The following is a 19,851-nucleotide window of genomic DNA, read 5'->3' on the forward strand; positions in this document are numbered from 1 at the left end:
TTGCAGAGGGAAGTCCGCTCTGTATAATAAGTAATAAAATAGGCTTGCCTCGTCGCGTGTAGTAGTCACGCAAACGAGGTCACTCACGGGTTTCAGTGGGTAAATCCGTATGGGCAGGTAGGTCAAGCGAGGTCAGAGAGACCCGGGGGTCTCTCGGTCGCGCTCTTTTATCCTTTTTTACCTTTCCGCGAGGGGAGTGTCCTCCTCGCCCGCCGGATACTTTCCCTCTTCCCGCGTGGCACGCGCGTCGCGAGAACCGGGAGGGGGCAAAGTGCATTTCTCCCATGTCCGCCTGGCTCCTGCAGCGCGCGCTGTGCGCGCACGAGATGTCCGCCCGGCTACCGCCGCGTGTGCTCCGTGCGTAAGCGACGGGCGAGCGCCCGCGGGAGAAGGTGGCAGCGTGTGCTCCCCACATCCTCCCCCCCTTAAGAAGGCCCCCGTATGTTGAGGCTGGCACCTAGGAACGTCCGTTTGCCCGAGTACCCGCCGAGGTTGGCGACCGAGGAAGCGTCAGGCTGGTGGTGAAGTAACCCTCAGCTGGCGGACACTTGATGCCGACTCAGAGGCGGCTAGTCAGCTGCACTGCTCGGGGTTGCGAGGCGGGATCGTTGTCGGGGCTCGAAGGTGGCTCTCAGTGCTGCGCCCTAGGTGTCGGCTGCGCTGGAGGGGGTGGTCGTCTGCCAGCCACCGGCTAGCGGTTCATGCAGCTCCAAGGCCGGCGTAGCGGCGTCAGTACTGCAAGGGCGTCAGTTGTTCCAGCACGTACTGCAGGCAATTCGCACGGCCGTATCTCGTCTTGCTCTGCTCCTGGAAATTATTAGCAAACTGCACGAAGCGGCACTGTGATCAGCAGCAAAGTTGGCCGTATCCGGGGACCCCGTCGACGTCTGTTACGAAGGTAATGTTTGCAAGAATCATCACCAATTCGAGTCGCAGCACAAGATAATCACCGCACTGTCCCTCACAGCAGTCTCTGGCGAAACCGCACCCCGCACACCCACGCGTCGAACGTTCATGCCACATTCTCGTCGTGGCCTCGACGACTCGTCGTCCATACTCGGCGCTCCGTGGTCACTAGACGTTCGCTTCCCCGGCAGGAACTACCAAGGTGCCAGACCGGCGCGGCTGTATGCTCACGCGGTACGCAACACCACCCGGACTTACGAATGTTCCTCGCAGTAGTCGGGTTACGCAACTAGCAGTCAGATTACTTTCGCCTGCTACACAAATTGTAGCGCGGCTGCGGGCTCGCCGTTCGGTTCTGACTGCTCTCTCTCACCGATCGCGGTTGAAGGAGGGCCTGATCGTCATCCCACTGCTCATCACGAGGCACGTAGCGTTTCAGGTCGCATACGTGTACCGGTCCACCGATCGGCTTTCCTTTCTTGTTCTCGAGCCGGTAAACAAGCGAGGAAACCTTCTCTCTCACTTGATACGGCCCGGTCCACTTCGGCGCCAGCGAGGCAGCGAACTGTTTGCTAGCATCGCTGAGAACGTGCTGGCGTCGAAGCACCAGATCGCCCACTTCGTAGTGGACGTTCCGATGCGAGCGGTCGTACTGCGCCTTCTGCTGTGCCCTTGCAGTACGAAGATTACAGCGTGCTTTTTGTAAAGCTTCCGTCATCTTGGCACGGAGATGCGTCGCGTATTTAGCTCGTGCTGACGGCGCGACTGGCATTCCGCTGCGATCCGCGAGAACCCTATCCATCGAATTCGGCAGCTCTCTCCCCAGGTTGAGAGAAGAAGGCGCATACCCAGTCGAGCGGTTCACTGTCGATCGCAATGCAAACCCGGTCTCTGGAAGGTAGGTATCCCAGTCCTTATGCCTTTCAGAGAACGTGACAAGCATGTGTTTGATGTTGCGATTGACTCGTTCAGTGGGGTTCGACTGAGCATGGTAGGTTGTCGTTCCTTATGCTTAATGCCCAGTGCGGCGCATGAGTCAACGAACGCCTTTGCAGTGAAGTAGGACGCATTGTCCGTTATCAACTGCTCCGGAAAACTAAACCTGGTGAAAACCTCCATCGACTTATCCATGATCACCCGGGCTGTCAGTTTTCGTAGGGGGAAAAGTTCTACCCATTTACTGAAGTGATCCGTGACTACCAGCAAGAATTTGTTTCTGCTCGGTGTTGTGGGATACGGTCCTATGACGTCACATGCCTCGATTTGCCAGGGAGTCTGGCTGTCGATAGGCTGCATGAAGCCGGGCGGTCGTCCGCCTCGGGGCTTCACGCTTTGGCACACATGACACGATCGGGTGTAGGGAATCACGTCCCGTTTCATGCCTCGCCAGGTAGCGAAGTGACACAACTTAACACGCGCATCGCGAGAGGCGAGCGAGAACCGGGAGAGGGCAAAGTGCATTTCTCCTGTGTCCGCCTGGCTCCCGCAGCGCGCGCTGTGCGCGCACGAGATGTCCGCCCGGCTACCGCCGCGTGTGCTCCGTGCGCAAGCGACGGGCGAGCGCCCGCGGGAGAAGGTGGCAGCGTGTGCTCCCCACAAACGCCGTTGAATGGATTAGGGAAATCTAAAAAAAAATGAGATCAGTTTGCTTCGGGTTATCAATGGCATGGGCTACATCATGTATTGATTCTAATAACTGTTGAAAGGCCCTTAAGGAAACCATGCTGGGCAGAAGACAGGATATGTTTTTGTACCATTTATAGAGTTATGTGTTTTAATACATGTTCTAATAATTTTACACACAGCTATTTAGTGATATCGGTCCATAATTTGAAACCACAGTTTTGCTGCCTGATTTGCGTATAGGTATTCTTGCGGTTTTCGGCTCCGTAGGAGCAGTGCGTGTCTCTAGTGATTTATTAAAGATTACGCAGTAGTGATTAGCTACCTACTGCGCTTACCTCTTAAAAATGATGTCTGGCAAGTTGTCAGGACCAGTGCCCTTTTGTGTATTAGTATTTAATAAGACGTTCAGCACACCTTTCTCAGTGACTGTTAGCAGCTTTTTTTGTGTGTGGTCAGACAGTTCCATGAATGGTAGGTTTCCATCCTCTACAGTAAAAACCGATTGGAATATTAATCATTGAAGGATTTTACTGGAACGCTGTTGTCTTCATAGGATTCAGGTGCTTCCAAAATTTGAGACGTTTTTCTAAAATTTGGGGAGTATCTTTGTTTAGTAGTTTGGTTTAGCATCCTTTAGTTTATGCCTCATATCATCATCATTAGTTCAGTTCCTTTTTCTAAAAATTAAATAGAACTGGACTGGTAGCATTTTCTTTCGTCTTATAATGCAATACAATGATGTTTTTGTAATGAGTGGTTGAGTACTAGAGACAGAATTTAAATGAGGAGTGCCTTTCTCATTGGGCAAGTGCTTCAATGTCCCGGGGGAGTCTCTCATCGTGTCCTGCATTTACCTGAATTTCTAGATCACTTTAGCTTGACTTAATATTTACCTTTAGTGTCCATTGATTGAAGTCACTGGCTGAAGGAAGTCGAAGGATGCCCATGCGGAAATATTCTGTGTTCCCACTGATGGGCACCACCATCGAGCTCGGTGTTCTTAGCTTCCCTGAAAAGCAGGCCTTGTGTATAAAGGTTTCCTGCACCTAACCTGGGGGCTCTACTCGTACCCTACATTTGCATAATTTTCTTGGCTATGAACACTCTGTTCAGTTCAGAAGTGACACATACAGTGAAAGCTCGTTAATTCGCACCTCATTAATTCGAACTTTCGGGTTAATTCGAACTGATGGTCATGGTCCGGCCACAATATATAGGCGTCTATGGGTTAACCAACTCGTTAGTTCACGCGCGCATCGGCTTCTCTATCGATAATTCGAACTGCGCGCCGCTGCGTGGTGGTATTTTATACTGCCGCCGCAAGCTTTCAAGGCTCAACGATAGATGGCGCGAGCGCAGCGGCGTCACTGTCGTCATTGCGCTCGCTCTCCGCATCGTGTGATTGTTCGTGCCGGACGTGTCTGCGTAGTCTCCGTGTCCTTTGTGTGCCGCACATTCAGTCGCTAGGCCTCGTGTACGTCAGAGCTACGAAGTCGTTCGGTGCCGTGTCGCTACGATGTGACGCTGCTCACGGCCTTGCATATGTTGGTGCGGGCCTGGGATCAGGTCACGGCAACAACTGTTGCCAATTGCTTCCGCCACAGTGGCTTTTGTGTGACCTATGAGGGCACAGCTTGCGAGCCCGACGAGCGCGAGGCCGTGGTCATTCCTGCCAGATTGCGGGATGCGCTGGAGGACGTGACCTTCGACGACTACGTCGATGCAGATCGCTGTGCAGCGGTCTGCGGCACAATCACCGACGATATCATCGCACAGGTGACTGGTGGAGAAGCGCCCGTCGTCGATGTAGGTGCGGATGACGAAGAGGATGATGCATCCACGTGGCCCTCAGCTTTAGAACTAATGGAGGCTATGCGTGTCGCGCGTCTATTCTTCAGCTTCGAGGAAGACGCAGAGGATGCTTTCTGCCACGTTCGCGCGTTGGAAAACAAGGCTATGGCGATCGCATTCAAAGAAGAGAAACAGACAGTGATCACGGATCATTTTCGCAAGTAAATATTTTGAGTGATTTTCCAACAACCCGGTCTCAATTCCTGCTGTTTTTTCAATGAATTTCGTTAGTTCGAATTTCGGTTAATTCGAACTCAATGGGCGTCCCCGCGAAATTCGAATTAACGAGCTTTTACTATATTTGTTGCTTGACCCATAACATTCTGCAAGGAATCTATCTGTAATGCAGAGATAAAAACAAAGCGAAAACAGCCTTACAATGTCACCTTGCTAAATACCTAATTTCCTGAATGCTAAAGAAAAATCAAGCTGGACTGACGGAGTGCACTTCAGGAATACGGAATAGGCTGGTTTTGCCACCAGGTAAAGCTTGATAAACCACAACGGTCACAAAAGATGAAAAGCTGGTAGCGATGCGAACTTGAAATTCCATCACTAGATCCTCGGGGTCTCATAAATTTTACCAAAGTGTGTGCTTGGCACTAGGTAAGTATTTGAACAGTAAAAAAGGAAGTTGAAAAGACATGAGCAGGCAACTTTCGGTAACCTTTAGTACCTAAATACAGCTCAAATACACAAAAATATTGGGAAACTCATAACACCAGCCTGACATAATCGCTGCCAATGTTAAAGTATAATATTTAGTGAGGCAGAGTTTGGCTTTCAATTTCTCTGCCAGTTACTAACATTTTTCCATCATACAAATGCGAATAAGCATTTACACAAATATCGTAATGTACCACTCTAATTTAATTTAGTGCATTTATTGTATGAAGGAATGACACTGCAGACTGCAGCATTTCTTGCTTAAGTTTCTCAAATGTCCATATGTTCCATTTTGCCATCGCAGTCAAGGTGAGGCTACGCAGGATTTGTTGAAAAAGTAGTATTTCAGGAATTGGGGCTGTGCCTAGTGAAATGTCTATTTTGATTCATAATGCATAGTAAGCAAGGCTTTAATAGTGAAGGTACACATGTTCTTGATATCACACTAATGTAGGTATTGCATTGCCTTTCCACCTTTCATAGATTTGCTGCCTTGATCTTGAGTGTAGCATTGAACCTGTCCAATCTTTCTGATGATCCTCTGTGCTACATTGAACTTAGCTAAGTGTGAACTGAACTACGTCAACATCCAGGGCTGTCTTTTCACTTTGCTTGTGTGTGTGTCAGTGCAATGCAATGTCAAAGTCTCATGGGGCCTTTCACATACCGTGTGTCGCAGATTCCTGAGACGTGGAGCAACCCTAGTGGCAAGTTTCACGTGGGGCTCAAGTTTGCCTACGAGCTCTACCCAAAGTGCCTCAAGGAACGGGTTCAGGTGCGGACTCCACTTTCCTCTGTGGAGCTTATTTTGCTAGTTGTTTACCGACACTGGGGCGTTGTGGAGAGTGACGGAAACATTTGCGGACATTCTCTGCTCGCTGGCTAGATGTTGGCAGCCAGCAGCACCCACAGGGCTGGCAAAGTTTCAGTGAGCGAAGGCTGTTTCACATGACGCAATTTTCATTCAGCGATAGAGCAGTTTTTATTGCTTCGTGACCGTGGCAGCTATTGCAGCTCTCTGTGAGTGGGTTTCGCCAAGTTAGTCGCATCGTTGCTTTGTCGTAGTGAGCGATGCGATTTTGGGCGGGACGACACCATTGAAATAAGGGCCTTGCTGTTGATGCCTATTTTACGTGCTCTACCGGCGTCGCCACAGTTGCGGAATTAGCGACTCTTCTGGTACATTCCTTTTAAAGACCACAAAGCTTGTTACTTATTCTATTATAATATAACGAGCAAGATGCTAACGTTTGACTGATTTCTGTGTTGTTTAATTGTAACTATACAGGTGCATATACTTTGAGAGCAAGGGGCAACCTTCTGCGTTGACAAAACTCTCGTTATTGCCGATGCACGTATTGGTGTTGCGCTTTGATGTTGACATTTTGCGACGCAAGCTTCAGCAGATATTTTTTTTCACCGCAGCCACTGCATGTGAAACAGCTTTGACAGGCAACAGCAGCGTCAGTCATGGTGCACATGCAACTTCTTTTTGACAGTTCTGTCCCGTGGTTGCAAGGAGCGAACCAAGGACATTGAACTTCTTGTAAATAGAACCCTTTGCTTAACGAATGTGGCTGCATTTAACTTCAGCGTGCCGAGTATTGCTGTAGACAAACACTTTAATAAAGGCACTACCATGTCTGATGGCGGAAAAATAAGTTTTTTATTCTTCTTAATGCCTGCAACCAATAATTAACGAATATTGCTTCGAGCTGCTGATTCAATTACAGTAAACCCTTGTTATAATGAGGCGAACAGGACAGTGAAAACATTCTATATAAGTGGTAATCTGATAAAAGTGACTACCCCATAAAAGCTAAGAAAGTAGAGCTGAAATTGCACAATGCCTGCCCGGGCCACCCAGAGTAGAACGTGCCCCTCCCCACCTCCTCTGCCTACCCTACACCCAGAGCGTTGCGTGTGACAGAAGGCGGTGCACTACCTTCCTGCTTTCTTCCCTTGTGTGCGCGAGATTGAGCCACAATCGCTGGGCTCACGCTTGCACGCTTTCACTGGCACGTGGAGCATGCGGCACGCCATGACGATTTTATCACCCTTGTACTTTATACAGAACCTCACGGCGGCGGCAGAAATGTGCCTGGAATGTTCATATAATTGCTATCACAATAAAAAAGCACTTGATTCTGTTCAACAGAAATTCTATTGATTGAAAAGTATTTTCCAGACCTTCATATACAGTAAAACCTCGTTAATTCAAATTTCACGGGACCAAAAAATATGTCCGAATTAACCGAATCTTGAATTATCAAGGTTATCAAGAAAACAATAAACAAATCCTTACTACGTCAACACGCTCTTATTTACTGAATGAATCAGCAAATGCTGTTTTTATTTTGCACAAAAGCATTGCGGAAGCTGCAATTCTGGTCATCTCGTGACTGACTAGTGCACGACTTCCTTCACAGCGCAGCCGCGGCGTGCGTCTTCATCTGAGACACGCCTTTTTATTTTTATTTTTTTTGCCAATGTCGCCGGGTCGCCGCCCATCGTGATGTCGACGGTGCTGTTCATCCTCGACAGCTTTGCACTGAGTAAAAGCGAAACTATTACTTGCCGCAACCACGGCCGCTGTCGACGCGATCATGCACGGCGACTTTGCGGTTCTGAAGGCGCGCAGCCGACAAATGTACCGAGTCAAAACGAAACTACTTTTTGCCGCAACCGCTGTGGACAAAACCGCGGTCGCTATCAACGCGATCATGGATGGTGACTACGCAGTCATAAAGGCACGCGGCCAATGCGGTGCTATGCCTGCTGGCAAATGCAAGAATAAAAGTTTTAAAGGTCAAATAGGCACGAAGCGTTCTGGCGTTGATGTCATTCCCGTACGATTTCCACTGATGGCTATGGCGATGCGAACTCCGTCACTTCATTTCGTCGTTATGGCTCGTTTGCGTTGCACATTTGCGGCGCTCGTCGAGCTCCGAGAGTTGTCCGAATTAACCGATGTACGGCCACATACGTCCGAATTAACAAGAGTTTCATTGCAATAAATAATGCATAAGCCAGCCGGGACCAAAGGACGTGTCCGAATTAACCGATTTTCAGAATTAACGAGGCTTTACTGTACTAAAACTGATCTTGAATCAGTGCCGACATACTAATTTAGTGTTCCCTTTAAGAGTGGACCTTACTGTATATCTTGATTTCTATGTACCTAAGTTACTGATAGCGTGCTACATTCTTGTTATGCAACTCGCGAGCATGTGGAGCACCGTGTTTTCTTGCCCAAAATTCGTAGCATTAAATTTTGCTAAAATTTTCTGATATTCAATATTTGATTTCATATTCGGCTTTTTTTTCTTGATCCGATTCGATATTCGATTAGAAACTTTTGTTCAATATTTGCACATCCTTGGTTTGTAACATTGTGTGTTTCTGAGAAATTTACAAAGGCACAGTACTGCATTGAGAATTTCTTTGCAGTTATTCATTGATTCTACAGTGTAGATCACGGTGCATTAAGAAAATCCAAATTGTCGAAGTCTTACAAAAAATTCTGTGCTTTAAAAGTTGTTTGGTGACTGCACTTAAACTTGTGAACTGACATTGTGACTTTAAACTGCATCCGACTTGTTTCTAAGAGAGGAATGCAGCCTTTGTAGCCTCTGCTTAGTGGAGGCTAAAAACTAAGGAGAAGAGCAGGAATCGCACTGTATGCCGGAGCACTTTTGCAACGCCTTCTAATCCTTCCAGTGCGGTCTCAACACCATGTTGCTGCCTTGCCTACAGAGATGATCACCCATTTATCTATTCCTGAAAAATGTGCCCATCTCTCTAGTTGAGCCTACTCCCGTGATTGTGTTGCTACCATTACATGAATTATGCATTAGCAACTTGCTCGTGTTCGGGGTTATGTGCAAGCAGAATTGGGCTTCTCACGAACTCTTGTCATGTGCAGAAGGCATATAAGGAGCGTGAGTGGTCCCCAGCCCATGGTCCAGCTCAAGCCAAGGCTTCCAAGAACTTGCAGGAGCTGGAAGGGAGCCAGGGCACCAACACGTCACAGGTGTGTGCAAGTAGCAGCTGATTGGGTGAGCTGGGTGGCGCTCGTACGCTCGGGTCATCTGCTGTTGCATGTCCCCAAGGCCTTCCACGAGCTCCGTTGGATAGTATATAGTTGGGTTTACAGAAATATAATACAGTAATGTCTTCATTTAGGAATGCAATTGGTTACTTACATTTCATAAAATAAAGGCTGTAGCAGCTGTGGGAAATACGGAAGGAATGGCTGTTCCATTACAAAGCTGTGCCGACATGGTACATGGCACGATATGAGCTGGGCTGCTTTTCAAATGTGAAGTACCTTGCGTGCCGCTGTGTTTTTTTAACCTAACCTAGCAATGAAAGAACATCGCTCACACATCTGCAGCCACTTTATACAATCGAATCTCGATAATTCGAACTCGAAGGGGCCCGAAAATTTGTTCGAACTTAAAGAAGTTCGAATTAAAAGAAGGACGTATTTTTGAATTATTCGTGCACCATAGCACGATGCACAAACGGTGCGAGTCGTGAAATATCGCGGAGCGCAAGCGCATAGCAGCGAGGGCAACGAAACTACAGTAACGAAACTGCCCACGCCGGCCGATGCTCGCTTCCCGATAACGGCAGAAAACGAAACTTCAGGGAGCGGGTGGTGCCGACACGGCGACGAGCGCACGTCACGACCGTGGAAGGGGAGGGAGGAGGGCGGCAGGGAAACGGATTTGACCTCGGCAACTCCGCCACTTCCGTGGCTCCCCTCGCCCTCCCTCTCAATTCCCTCGTAGCTCCCTCACGTTCGACTGTCACCGTGCGTGCCTGCCGCCGTGCTGGCGCCGCCGCTCCAGCCAGCCCGGCGCCAGCTTAACCTGCTCCCTGAAGTTTTGTTTTCTGCCGTTATCGGGAAGCGATCATTTGCCGGCGTGGGCAGTTTCGTTGGCCAGACTGGGGCACCACCGTTGCTTCCCTCTGCGCCGCAGCCGCAGCGTGCGAGGTCAACACGTGACTAGAAAATAGAGGAAGCATAAAGGAGAAGGGTTCACTGCCATTTTCTACGCGTGGCTGAGATGTCGGCACGTACACGCGGGTTGCGGCGCAACATAGAAACGGCAACCTTGCCATTTGAGAAAGGGTGAAATTTCCGCCGCATTTCTTCTTCTTCTTTTTTTCCTTTTTTTTTCGCGCGTGGCATTGAGGGGTCTCTACTAAGCTGGCGGTATGGCACTATGGCGGTGCTGGAGCAATGCTGGTCGGAGCCGCTGGTGCGTGATTTGGCGTGCTGCTCAGAACATTGTTGGTGCATGGTGTGTTCCAATTAACCGTCACAAATGCTTTTGCATTCGAATTACCGAGCGTTTACCGGGCGTTTTTGCCCATTGGAATACACATAACTTTGACGGGACCAGAGCGTCAGTTTGAATAAACGGGAAATTTGAATTAAGCGTGTTCGAATTAACGAGATTCGACTGTATCTAATTTCGAAACTACACAAATAGCACATTTGCTTAGCCCTAAATAGTACTGAAAATTGGATAGCAAAATACACTTCCCATTCAGGCCCAGCAAACATTTGCACTGCTCTGTGGCAGCAGGTGCTTATTTCTGAAGTGCCTGTGCAACACTTTTTTTTTTTTTTCGTCTAATAGAGTCAACTTCCATTAATTTGACCCTGACGGGACTGGCGAAATGGATTGAATTATCTGGCGGGTAAAATATACAAGATGCAGAAAGGAAACCCCAGAACACACAGCTGATTCATTTGGCAGTATTAGCCCTATTCTAACACGTGCACGAATCAAACTACCATAGAAATAACTTTAAAGCTCCTAAACAAAAAAATTTAACACATACGCAATTTTTTAGCAGGATAAATTATTGCACAAAGGCAGCCAGTTTCACAAAGGCAGCTTTGCTGCAATAATACGTGTTATGCGGCAAAGCATACATAAAGGTGGTTTAGGTTTCGTGTTTGACTACTCCGCGCAGGCAATTTACGGTCCAGTTTTTTTTAAAACATGCACACATTAGAATTGGGCAAATACCGTAAACGAACGTTGTGAGCTACGGTTGTGGCTTGAAATTATTCCTAGGGTGGGCTGAAAATAGGCATTTTCAACAAGTGATGTGTGCTCAACGCATTCACTGTCCCCTAAGCTCTGCTGAGCCAGGAGCTGCCACTAAAGGGGTCGCCAGCGGGGTCACCGTAGGGGTCACTCACATGTGTGCTGTCTATTCAAGTTCGAATTATCCGCCAAAGGCTAATTTTAGGATCGAAATAATGAAAGTTTGGGCCCCTAGAAATGTTTGGGCGCCAGCTGGAACCTTTGGCCAGGTTTGAATTACTTGAAACATCGAATGAGTCGAAGTTCAATTATTGGAAGTCTACTGTATGTAGCTGATAGTGTGGTAATCTATAGCGTAAATTGTAGCTTCTGCCAGCGTGCGACGAGTGTTTGATTGATAATGTGTCTCTAGAGTGGTCCCAACCTTTGAACTCTCGCTTGAGGATTTGTGGAAGTCTATGGACCTGTACTGTTGTTTCATCGACTTGATTTTACAGTTACCACTACTTCGTAATTGAAGAAATTTGTAACAAGGTTGTAACCCGTTGTGGGGGCATAATGGCTTTGGTGTGGCGCTGCTAGGCCCAAGGGTGCGAGATAAAATCCTGGCTGCAATGGCTGCATTTCAATGGGGCCAAATGCAATAACGCCTGTGTACCGGGCATTGAGTGCATTTTAAAGAATTCCTGGTGCTCAAAATTAATCCGGAGCCCCCCACTACATCGTGCCTCATTATCATATCATGGTTCTGGCATGTAAAATCCCAGAATGTTTTAACAAGATGGTAATTCTTGGTCAGCATTGTCCAATAAAACAGTACACATTTGTTGTTTGCCTTGGTTATTAGTTCCCCGTGTTGGTTAAACCAGATCATGTCTAAAGCAGCTCAAATTTTCAGTGGTGAGGTCAGCGTATGATGGAGCTTATAAGCTTTTTCTGGACAAACTTGGCGTGCAAAATGTCAAGTGCTTGATTGAACAATGCAGATCAAAAAGAGGTGATCCTTCTCTGAAATTTGAGCTAAAACAAAGTATCAATAAATTCGCAATCTTACTTTAATCCCACAAAGGAAGATTATAACAACTAGCTCACCTTTATTTCTGGCCATGTACATTCGTACCATAAAACAAAACAAAAAATACAATGAATTTTACTTGACTAAAAGTATGTGGGATGGGTTTGCTCTACTATCTACAACCAAACTTGCACCAGCATATAAAGATGCTATTATGGACCTTGTGTAAAGTTTCCTATGCTTCAATCAGAATTTTCAGATATCAGAACTCAGCGTAACGAAAATGATATGTTGGCTCTGTGGGGTTAAAGTTGTTAGAATAAATGTGCAGGTAACTCATGGTGCACACACATGCATTTTACATGGCAGACATGTTCACTTTGCTTGTCTTGCCAAAGCAGAGGAGGTCCTTGGTTAACTTGTTTTCTGCATCCTCCGCAGCTGAGCCTGGAGCAGCGGCTAGAGCGTGAGGAACGTGAAGCTCAGGTGGAGGTGTTGGCCAGCCTGGAGAAGAAGTTTGAGGACCAGGGGCCAGTGTACGACTGCGTTGTCTTTCACGACGGGGCCACGTGGAGGTGCCTTCCCATCAACATCAATCCATCTGTTTATTTTATTTACTGTAAAACGAGTATTTTCAGTTGGGCTTGTTGGTTGTTAATCGCTTGAAGGGGAGCAGCGTGTGCTTCAGCTTACTTTAAACTGGCGGTCATGCTGCACTTCATTAGTGTATCCATAAACCCGTGTTTGTCTTTTGTTGAAGACGCGTTTATTGTATGTCTTCGTACTTATCATGTGAGATGCCTGTGCACGGATAATGGAGGGTGCAAACTTATTCCGCGAATCCTGCCAGCGAGGCTGTTCGATGCTTGGTCACCTGGTCTGGGGATATAGCTTTTCATATCAGCTTTTCTTTTTGCGGCAACTGCAAATACTCATAAATGATTCAATCTGTTTAATTTGGGTATTGGGTCACTTACGGTGCCACGAATGTGCTGATCAGGTATGTGTTGTAAATGCAAATGTAAAAGTTTCCATGCAGATTGTTGTTTATGAGCAGACTTGTACGTAACAAATTACATGTAATTAATTACTTGTAAGCAGTTACAGTTTTCAGAAGGTTTGTAATTAATCTATTACATTTTTTACTTTGTAATGCTCACTGTAATTTTATTAGCTTTTTCAGTAGCCAATTACATGTAACCAGTTACTTTATTGATGAGACAGGCTGCAGCTGGCAATGCAGTTTTGAACACTTGAACATGGCTTGACCTACAGTAGAACGCCTGCGGTCGTGTTGTGCATGCACATGTTCAAAGAGGCAAACCCGGTGGTCAGTATTTTTTTCCCCCATCGGCAGGTCTCACAGCCTGTATTGTCAACATTGCATTTTGCATCTCGCAATGAATTCACATTTCTTCTATGTGGCACGAGTGCCACCACGTCACAGCATTCATGTTCAGTTAGTTTAGGTATTGCTTTTTCTGTTGTCATTGGATAGTTTACAACCTTTGTTTGCTACTTTTTCTGTCCGGTGTTGATGTGTTACAAGGTGTTAGTACTGCCCTGCCCTCCGGCGAGCACATCTAGCAAGCTTTAATGTACCGCAGCTGACTTTTCCACAAGAAAAATAAAGACAGTGCTCCCACTCCTGCGCCAAATGCGCCAGATTGCTCCATACAAGATTTCCTGCGCCATCCTGATAAAAATACACGATTTTGCGCTGAAGTACGCCAAAATTAGCGCCTGCGCATTACGTGTGTGGCCGCAGTGGTCCGCAGACTGCATAGCGCACATGACTAAAGCTGCTTCATAAATCGAACGGCGACCGATATTTCGGGCTCGATGGGGACTACCTAAAAGTTGCAAGTAATTGGCAGTCGGAAATGTCCAAGTTCGTCAGAAAATAACTGAATTTATTTCGCCAGTGGCTAAAAAAGGCATTATTCTCGGTTGACCACTTTCGGGGATACGTTCACATTCCTGGGATTTCGCATCACTAGCGTGAGCGTTGGCATACTTGGTAGTGTGCCAGGAACGCTATCATCCATCGATATGTCCAGTGCTAGTCGCTCGAAATGTCGTAAAAGTGAAAGTACCCTGGAAAGGGATCGTCCAAAAATAAAGCCGAAGTTTGTCAACGCCGGTTCTGCATGCACGTACGCTTGCCTATGATCTGGTCAGTCCGTATTTCTACCATTGTTATGCTGTCGCCACATAAAGACGAAAGTACAATTAATGCATGCACCGAATCTTCAACCTTTAGCGACGGGACCGCAATTTTGTAGCGATGCCTTTTCCGGTGCCACTCCTTGTGCTTCGTCAGTGGTATAAGAGCGGCGCAACGCCTGCGCTATATGGGATCAGCCGGCTGAGAACGGTGGACGATAAGGGCGGCATATAGAATCGAGTGGAATGCATCGCTACAAAATTGCCGTGCAGTAGTCCACCGCGTTATCATCGCCTAATGACGGCAGTTTTTTTTTTTTTCTGAAACAGTCACTGTCCTCGTCGGTGGAGACATCGAGGGTGTAGGCGACGCCACTTAAACAACTTAAGTCGTCACGACTGTGTCGCTGGTTAACACATCAATGAAAAAATGTCACAGTTTCACCCTGAGGGCGAAGCAATGAACGCGATAGCAACACAGCAATGTCATACGAAGTAAGGTGAGCGACTTTGGTAGCAATATGAATTGTAGTAAACATGAGCTGATTAAGTAAGCAGGTGTGCTGCCGCGTAAGTAGACCGACATGAAGAGAGCCTCGATGACCACGAGAAGGCGCGTGTGAAACGGTGGTGTTGATGAGAAGCGCTTCCCGTGGGCAGCGCGTGCGAAGGGACACACCTGTAGCGCTGCACTGCCGATCTGGGCAGCATCGCATGTGTAGCGTGCGTTGGAAAATATGGCCCGACTATTACTAACTGAATGAACAAGTGTGGCGTGAGCGCGCACAAACAAACATGAACAGATCACACTGAATGACTGCAGACACGACTGTCAAAACGCTGGCAGCAAGCGCATATGCCGCAGCGGGCGAAGGTACCGAATTTACACGATTGTAAGTCGACTCGAATGTAGGTCGACGCCCCCAAAATTGCATGTCTCAAAATAAAAAAAAAAAAATTGGGAGGGGGAGGGGGAGAAAAACCACGCGAGTGCATTTCACACAAAGGAAATTTATTGATGGGGTTGCTAAGACTACCCATCGTCACTAGAGTTGACCTCACTGGTACTGCTGCCATCATAGCTGCTGCGGTCCCACAGCACGTCATCATCAAGTGTGAGTACACACTTCGCGAACGAACGCACCACGACATCACGCGGTACAGCGCTCCACGCAGAGAGGACCCACCCGCACACAGTAGCCATAGAGGCCAAATTTTCTCGCGCTGAAGCCGCCACTGCCGCATCACACGTTCACTGACTCCAGACTTGCGTCCCGCTGCGCAGTTGTTAGTTTCCTCAACATGGAGGATAGCAGCCCGTTTGAACGCTGCTGAGAACGAGCGCCGAAAGCTCTTCACTCATGACAGGCGCGACGATTCAGCACAGCAGCAGAAGTGACAGATGCGCGCGGCCGTCGAAAACAATTGTATCTCAAAGAAAAGCTCTTCCGCCAACTACTAATACCCCCCAAACGACGGCTCTTCCGTCAACTACCAATACCCCCCTAACGGCGGCTCTTCCGCCAGCTACCAATACCCCCCAAACGGCGGCTCTTCCGCCATCTACCAATACCCTCTACACGGCGGCTCTTCCATGATCCATGCTCCCACAAGAGCCGTGCGCTCGTGGTGCGCGCAATCAGAATGTATGCAATACAGTAAATTATTACGCTACGCTTCTACCGTAACCATAAAAACGTAGGTGCAAAGTTGTAACCACGCCGTAGCGCCCCTGATTTCTCGTTTCTCTTGCCGTTACTAGCGGTACATGGTTCGGTTTCGATTCTAAGTCAACCCCCCAACATTGGATTGCCAAATTTGTAAAAATGGGTCGACCTACAAATGTGTAAATACGGTACGTGCAGTCTATCGCTTCAATGGAAACTGAGCGGCGAATGCACAGCGCATACCGTGTGGAGATAAGAGACGGTGCGGGCCAGCGACGAGCGCGGTTGCTAGCAAAGTAGAAGTGCCCCCCCCCCCCCCCGCTCCCTTCGGCGCTGGCTTCCTGCTTCCTTGCTTGCCCGTGGGAGATTGAGTGCGTTTGCTCTCCGTGATAGCGCGCGTCCCCGCACGCTTCTGCTCTGGCATACGGCGCACCGCGAAGATTTTATCTATACGGAACCTCACGGCGACGGCGACGCCAACAGCAGAAATCCGGTTGAAGTGTCCATATACAGTAAAAGCTCGACGATACGATCACGGCTAATACGAATTTCCGGATAATACAAATTTTTCTATGGTCCCGGCCGAGCCCCATTATTTTGCAACGTGCTAGAGAACGGTTGTTACGAATCGATTTTCGGCCTGTGTCAGTTGATACGAATAAACGCCGCCCCACTGACGGCCACGAAAGAGAAGAGCGCGCAGTCACGCGCTTTCTCCCGTTATCTTTTGGTGCGGAGGCGCAGACGCGGCGCCGGACAGCATGGACTCCGCGACTGGGCGCGAAGAGTTGGAAGCAGTGGTGCTTTTGTACTTTTCCTCCTTTTCGGTGGCCGCCCATAGGACGGAGTGGCTGCTATGCTTCGGGCCGCGTTCTTTGTGTTTGCGCCATTTTACCTAGTCGCAGCGAGCTATGTCTACCGAGATAGGATTGTCTACCGAGATAGAAGGACATTGGAGACTTTTTCTTCAAGAAATAAATGCTTTTTACGTACATGTGCCTGAGTGAGTTCACCTCTGACTCTTTAATTTAGCTACAGTCGAATCTCGTTAATTCGAACACGCTTATTTCGAACATATCGCGCACCGACAATGCTCTTAGCAGCGCGCCAAATCACGTGGCGGTGCCTCCGACCGGCATTGCTCCGACACCGCCATAGAGCAAAAGCTCAGGAGAGACCCCTCAATGCCGCGCGCAAAGGGAGGAACGGGGAAAAAAAAATAAAAAAGAACCCGCAGCGGAAATTTCACCCTCTCTCAAATTGCAAGGTCGCCGTTTCTGCATCGCGCCGGAACGAGCGTGTACGTGCCGACTAGAGTGTTCTAGACAACCGTATTCTAGCACACACTAGTGCCGACGTCTCAGCCATGCGGATAAAATGGCAGTGAACCCTTCTCCTCTATTTTCTAGTCACATGTTGGCCTTGCACGCTGCGGCAGCAGCACAGAGGGAAGCAGCGGCGGAGGTGCAGTCGGCCCAACGAAACTGCTCACGCCCGCAAACGCTCGCTTCCCGATAATGGCAGAAAACGAAACTTCAGGGAGCGGCTAAAATAAGCTGGCGCCAGCACGGCGGCGGGCGCGCACGGAGATGTGCGCACGGAGTCGAAGGTGAGAGAGCTACGAGGGAGTTGAGAGGGAGGGCGAGGGGAGCCACCGAAGCAGGGGAGTTGACGCAGCCAAATCCGCTTCCATGCCGCCCTCCTCCCTCACTTTCGACGGTCTCCGCGCGCACCCATGTGCCGGCGCCGCCCGCTCCCTGAAGCTTCGTTTTCTGCCGTTATCGGGAAGCGACCGTTAGCCGGTGTGGGCAGTTTCGTGGCCCGCGCTTGTTATGCGCTTGCGCGCCGCGATATTTCACAACTCGCACCGTTCGTGCATCGTGCTATGGTGCACGAATACTTCAAAAATACGTCCTTTTAATTCGAACAAATTTTCGGGCCCCTTCGAGTTCGAATTATCGAGATTCGACTGTAGTTTTAATTGTGTTTCGATGATACGAATTTTGGCTAATATGAATATTTTTCGTGACCCCGTGAGATTCGTATCATCGAGCTTTCACTGTAATTGCTATCGCAATAATAAACGCTGGACGCGCGGAGCCCACCCGAATTCACTCCTGAATGGCTTGCCAGAGTTCGCTTGCCCGACGGTTTGTGCGCGGTCGGTGCTAGATTAGCTAAGCTAGGCTTCGCTAGTTTCGGTTTATAGGAGGTGTCGGCAACATGGGAGACCACCATGCTGCGGCGATGCCAGCGCGGTATCAACGCCAAAATATTGCTACTTCTGCTCAACTTGGTGGTGAAATTAGCACGGAGTACGTCGTGCAGGCGGAGTTCGAAATTTATAGAATGGCGTACCTTAAGGTGTCCGAAATTTCGGTTGTACTTATACTTTAAATTTATGGGCCAGTGATGGTGCCTGAAAGTAGTCCAAATAATCCAGCTTGTTTGCATTGCTGGTGTCGAAATAATCAGTCGACGCCAGTTGTGAATCGGCCAGGCTTCAGCCTTACGAAGAAAAACGGACCGTTGAAAAGTACCTGGTGTCATCTGAAGCAATGACTGAGCGTTACGAGGGGCTCATCAAGGCTGGCCTGGCTCAGAAAAGCATTGATGACATTGAGCCTGTCCAGGTGTTTCTGACTGATGGTAGAGCCTTGCTGAAAACATAACGAAGTGTCAGCTGTCAATGAAAAAATCATACGATCTAAAAGGCAACATCTGAGCAGCTTCACTCAACTTGAAATAAACTAATTACAGCACACTGTGTGAACAGGTTTGTTGTCTTCTTTTAAATTTAAGGGAAGCTCGTGTATTTAGAGGCAGAGCAACATTGTTTTACAGCAAGCAAATACTTTCTGGAATAATGATTGTCAATTTTAAGTGTTTGAAATAGCTTAGGACGTGTCCACAGCTGGCATTTATTAGCTCCAAAGTGCTCCGAAATTTATCTGGATGCTCCAAATTGCTCCAAAACTAAGATTTTGCTGCTCAAAAAATTGCTCCAAATCTCAGTTCGTCAGTGGCACCACTGAAAAGATAATTGGCTAAAATTTAGAAAAGCAGTTGTTAGTATGGGCATGCGAATACTCGGAATATTCGATATATTCATTGTAGAGACTCGCGCCGCGCAGTGTGGCATGCGCTGCGTAGCCCCTCGGGCTCGATGCCGCCCAAGCGAGTGTTTCACTTCGTTTTCGGTGCAAAAGAACTGACGAGCGCACCCCGAATGAGCCGCCCCGGCTGACGGGGTAATGAACTTTGTCACTGCGAGTTGTCACTGCGAGTGCTCCCTGATGTCAGCTCGATGCGAGGATGGGGATCACACAGAGCGCATGAACGCCTCGATTCACAGAACGGCACTGCATCGGCCTGGGACACTTTTGTTGGTGCAAGATTCGTCCGGGTTGACAGAACTGTTCGAATCATAACACGACGCGGACAGAGGGAACGGCAACATAAGCAGCGTGTATTTTGTAAAGTAGGAAGATCGGGCCACTTAGCCACCAATAGGCCCGCAGATTGTGTTGGATGAGTGGCAACGAACTTCACACCACTTCAACAGCCGTCAATATAAACCACACACGTAACCTCAGAACTAATCGCATGATGAGCCGCCTGTATAAACATACTGGAGGCAAGCATACCGCGATGGCTTGCGGCTCGTTACCACATTGGCCACGGCGAATTTTCATCACGGCCATGCTACCTAGGCCATTAGGCCTAATAGCATTGCATCAAGGGGCGTCGGCAGCTAAAGTTATGATTTGGTGCTGAATCGATGCACATCTATTCGCAGCAGCCGCGCAACACTCTGAGATCCGACGAACCGCCTCGCAAATGAAAGCCAGTGCTCCGGATGGCAACAAAGTTGTTCCCGGCT

At 48.4% G+C, this 19,851-nt stretch overlaps 1 protein-coding gene across 6 annotated transcripts in view; it reads left to right on the forward strand.

Annotated features, from left to right (window-relative positions):
• Nucleotides 1-19,851, forward strand: part of LOC119441413 (tripeptidyl-peptidase 2) — a 141,043-nt gene that overhangs the window by 6,077 nt on the left and 115,115 nt on the right. For all 6 annotated transcript variants that reach the window (XM_037706038.2, XM_049661242.1, XM_049661241.1 and 3 more), the window contains exons 3-5: nt 5,729-5,824; nt 8,975-9,082; nt 12,577-12,710. In XM_037706038.2, the coding sequence (XP_037561966.1) occupies nt 5,729-5,824; nt 8,975-9,082; nt 12,577-12,710 (338 nt within the window). The remainder of the gene's footprint in view (nt 1-5,728; nt 5,825-8,974; nt 9,083-12,576; nt 12,711-19,851) is intronic.

The sequence above is a fragment of the Dermacentor silvarum genome, chromosome 2, assembly GCF_013339745.2.
Source record: "Dermacentor silvarum isolate Dsil-2018 chromosome 2, BIME_Dsil_1.4, whole genome shotgun sequence".
In the NCBI taxonomy this organism is placed as follows: Eukaryota; Metazoa; Arthropoda; class Arachnida; order Ixodida; family Ixodidae; genus Dermacentor; species Dermacentor silvarum.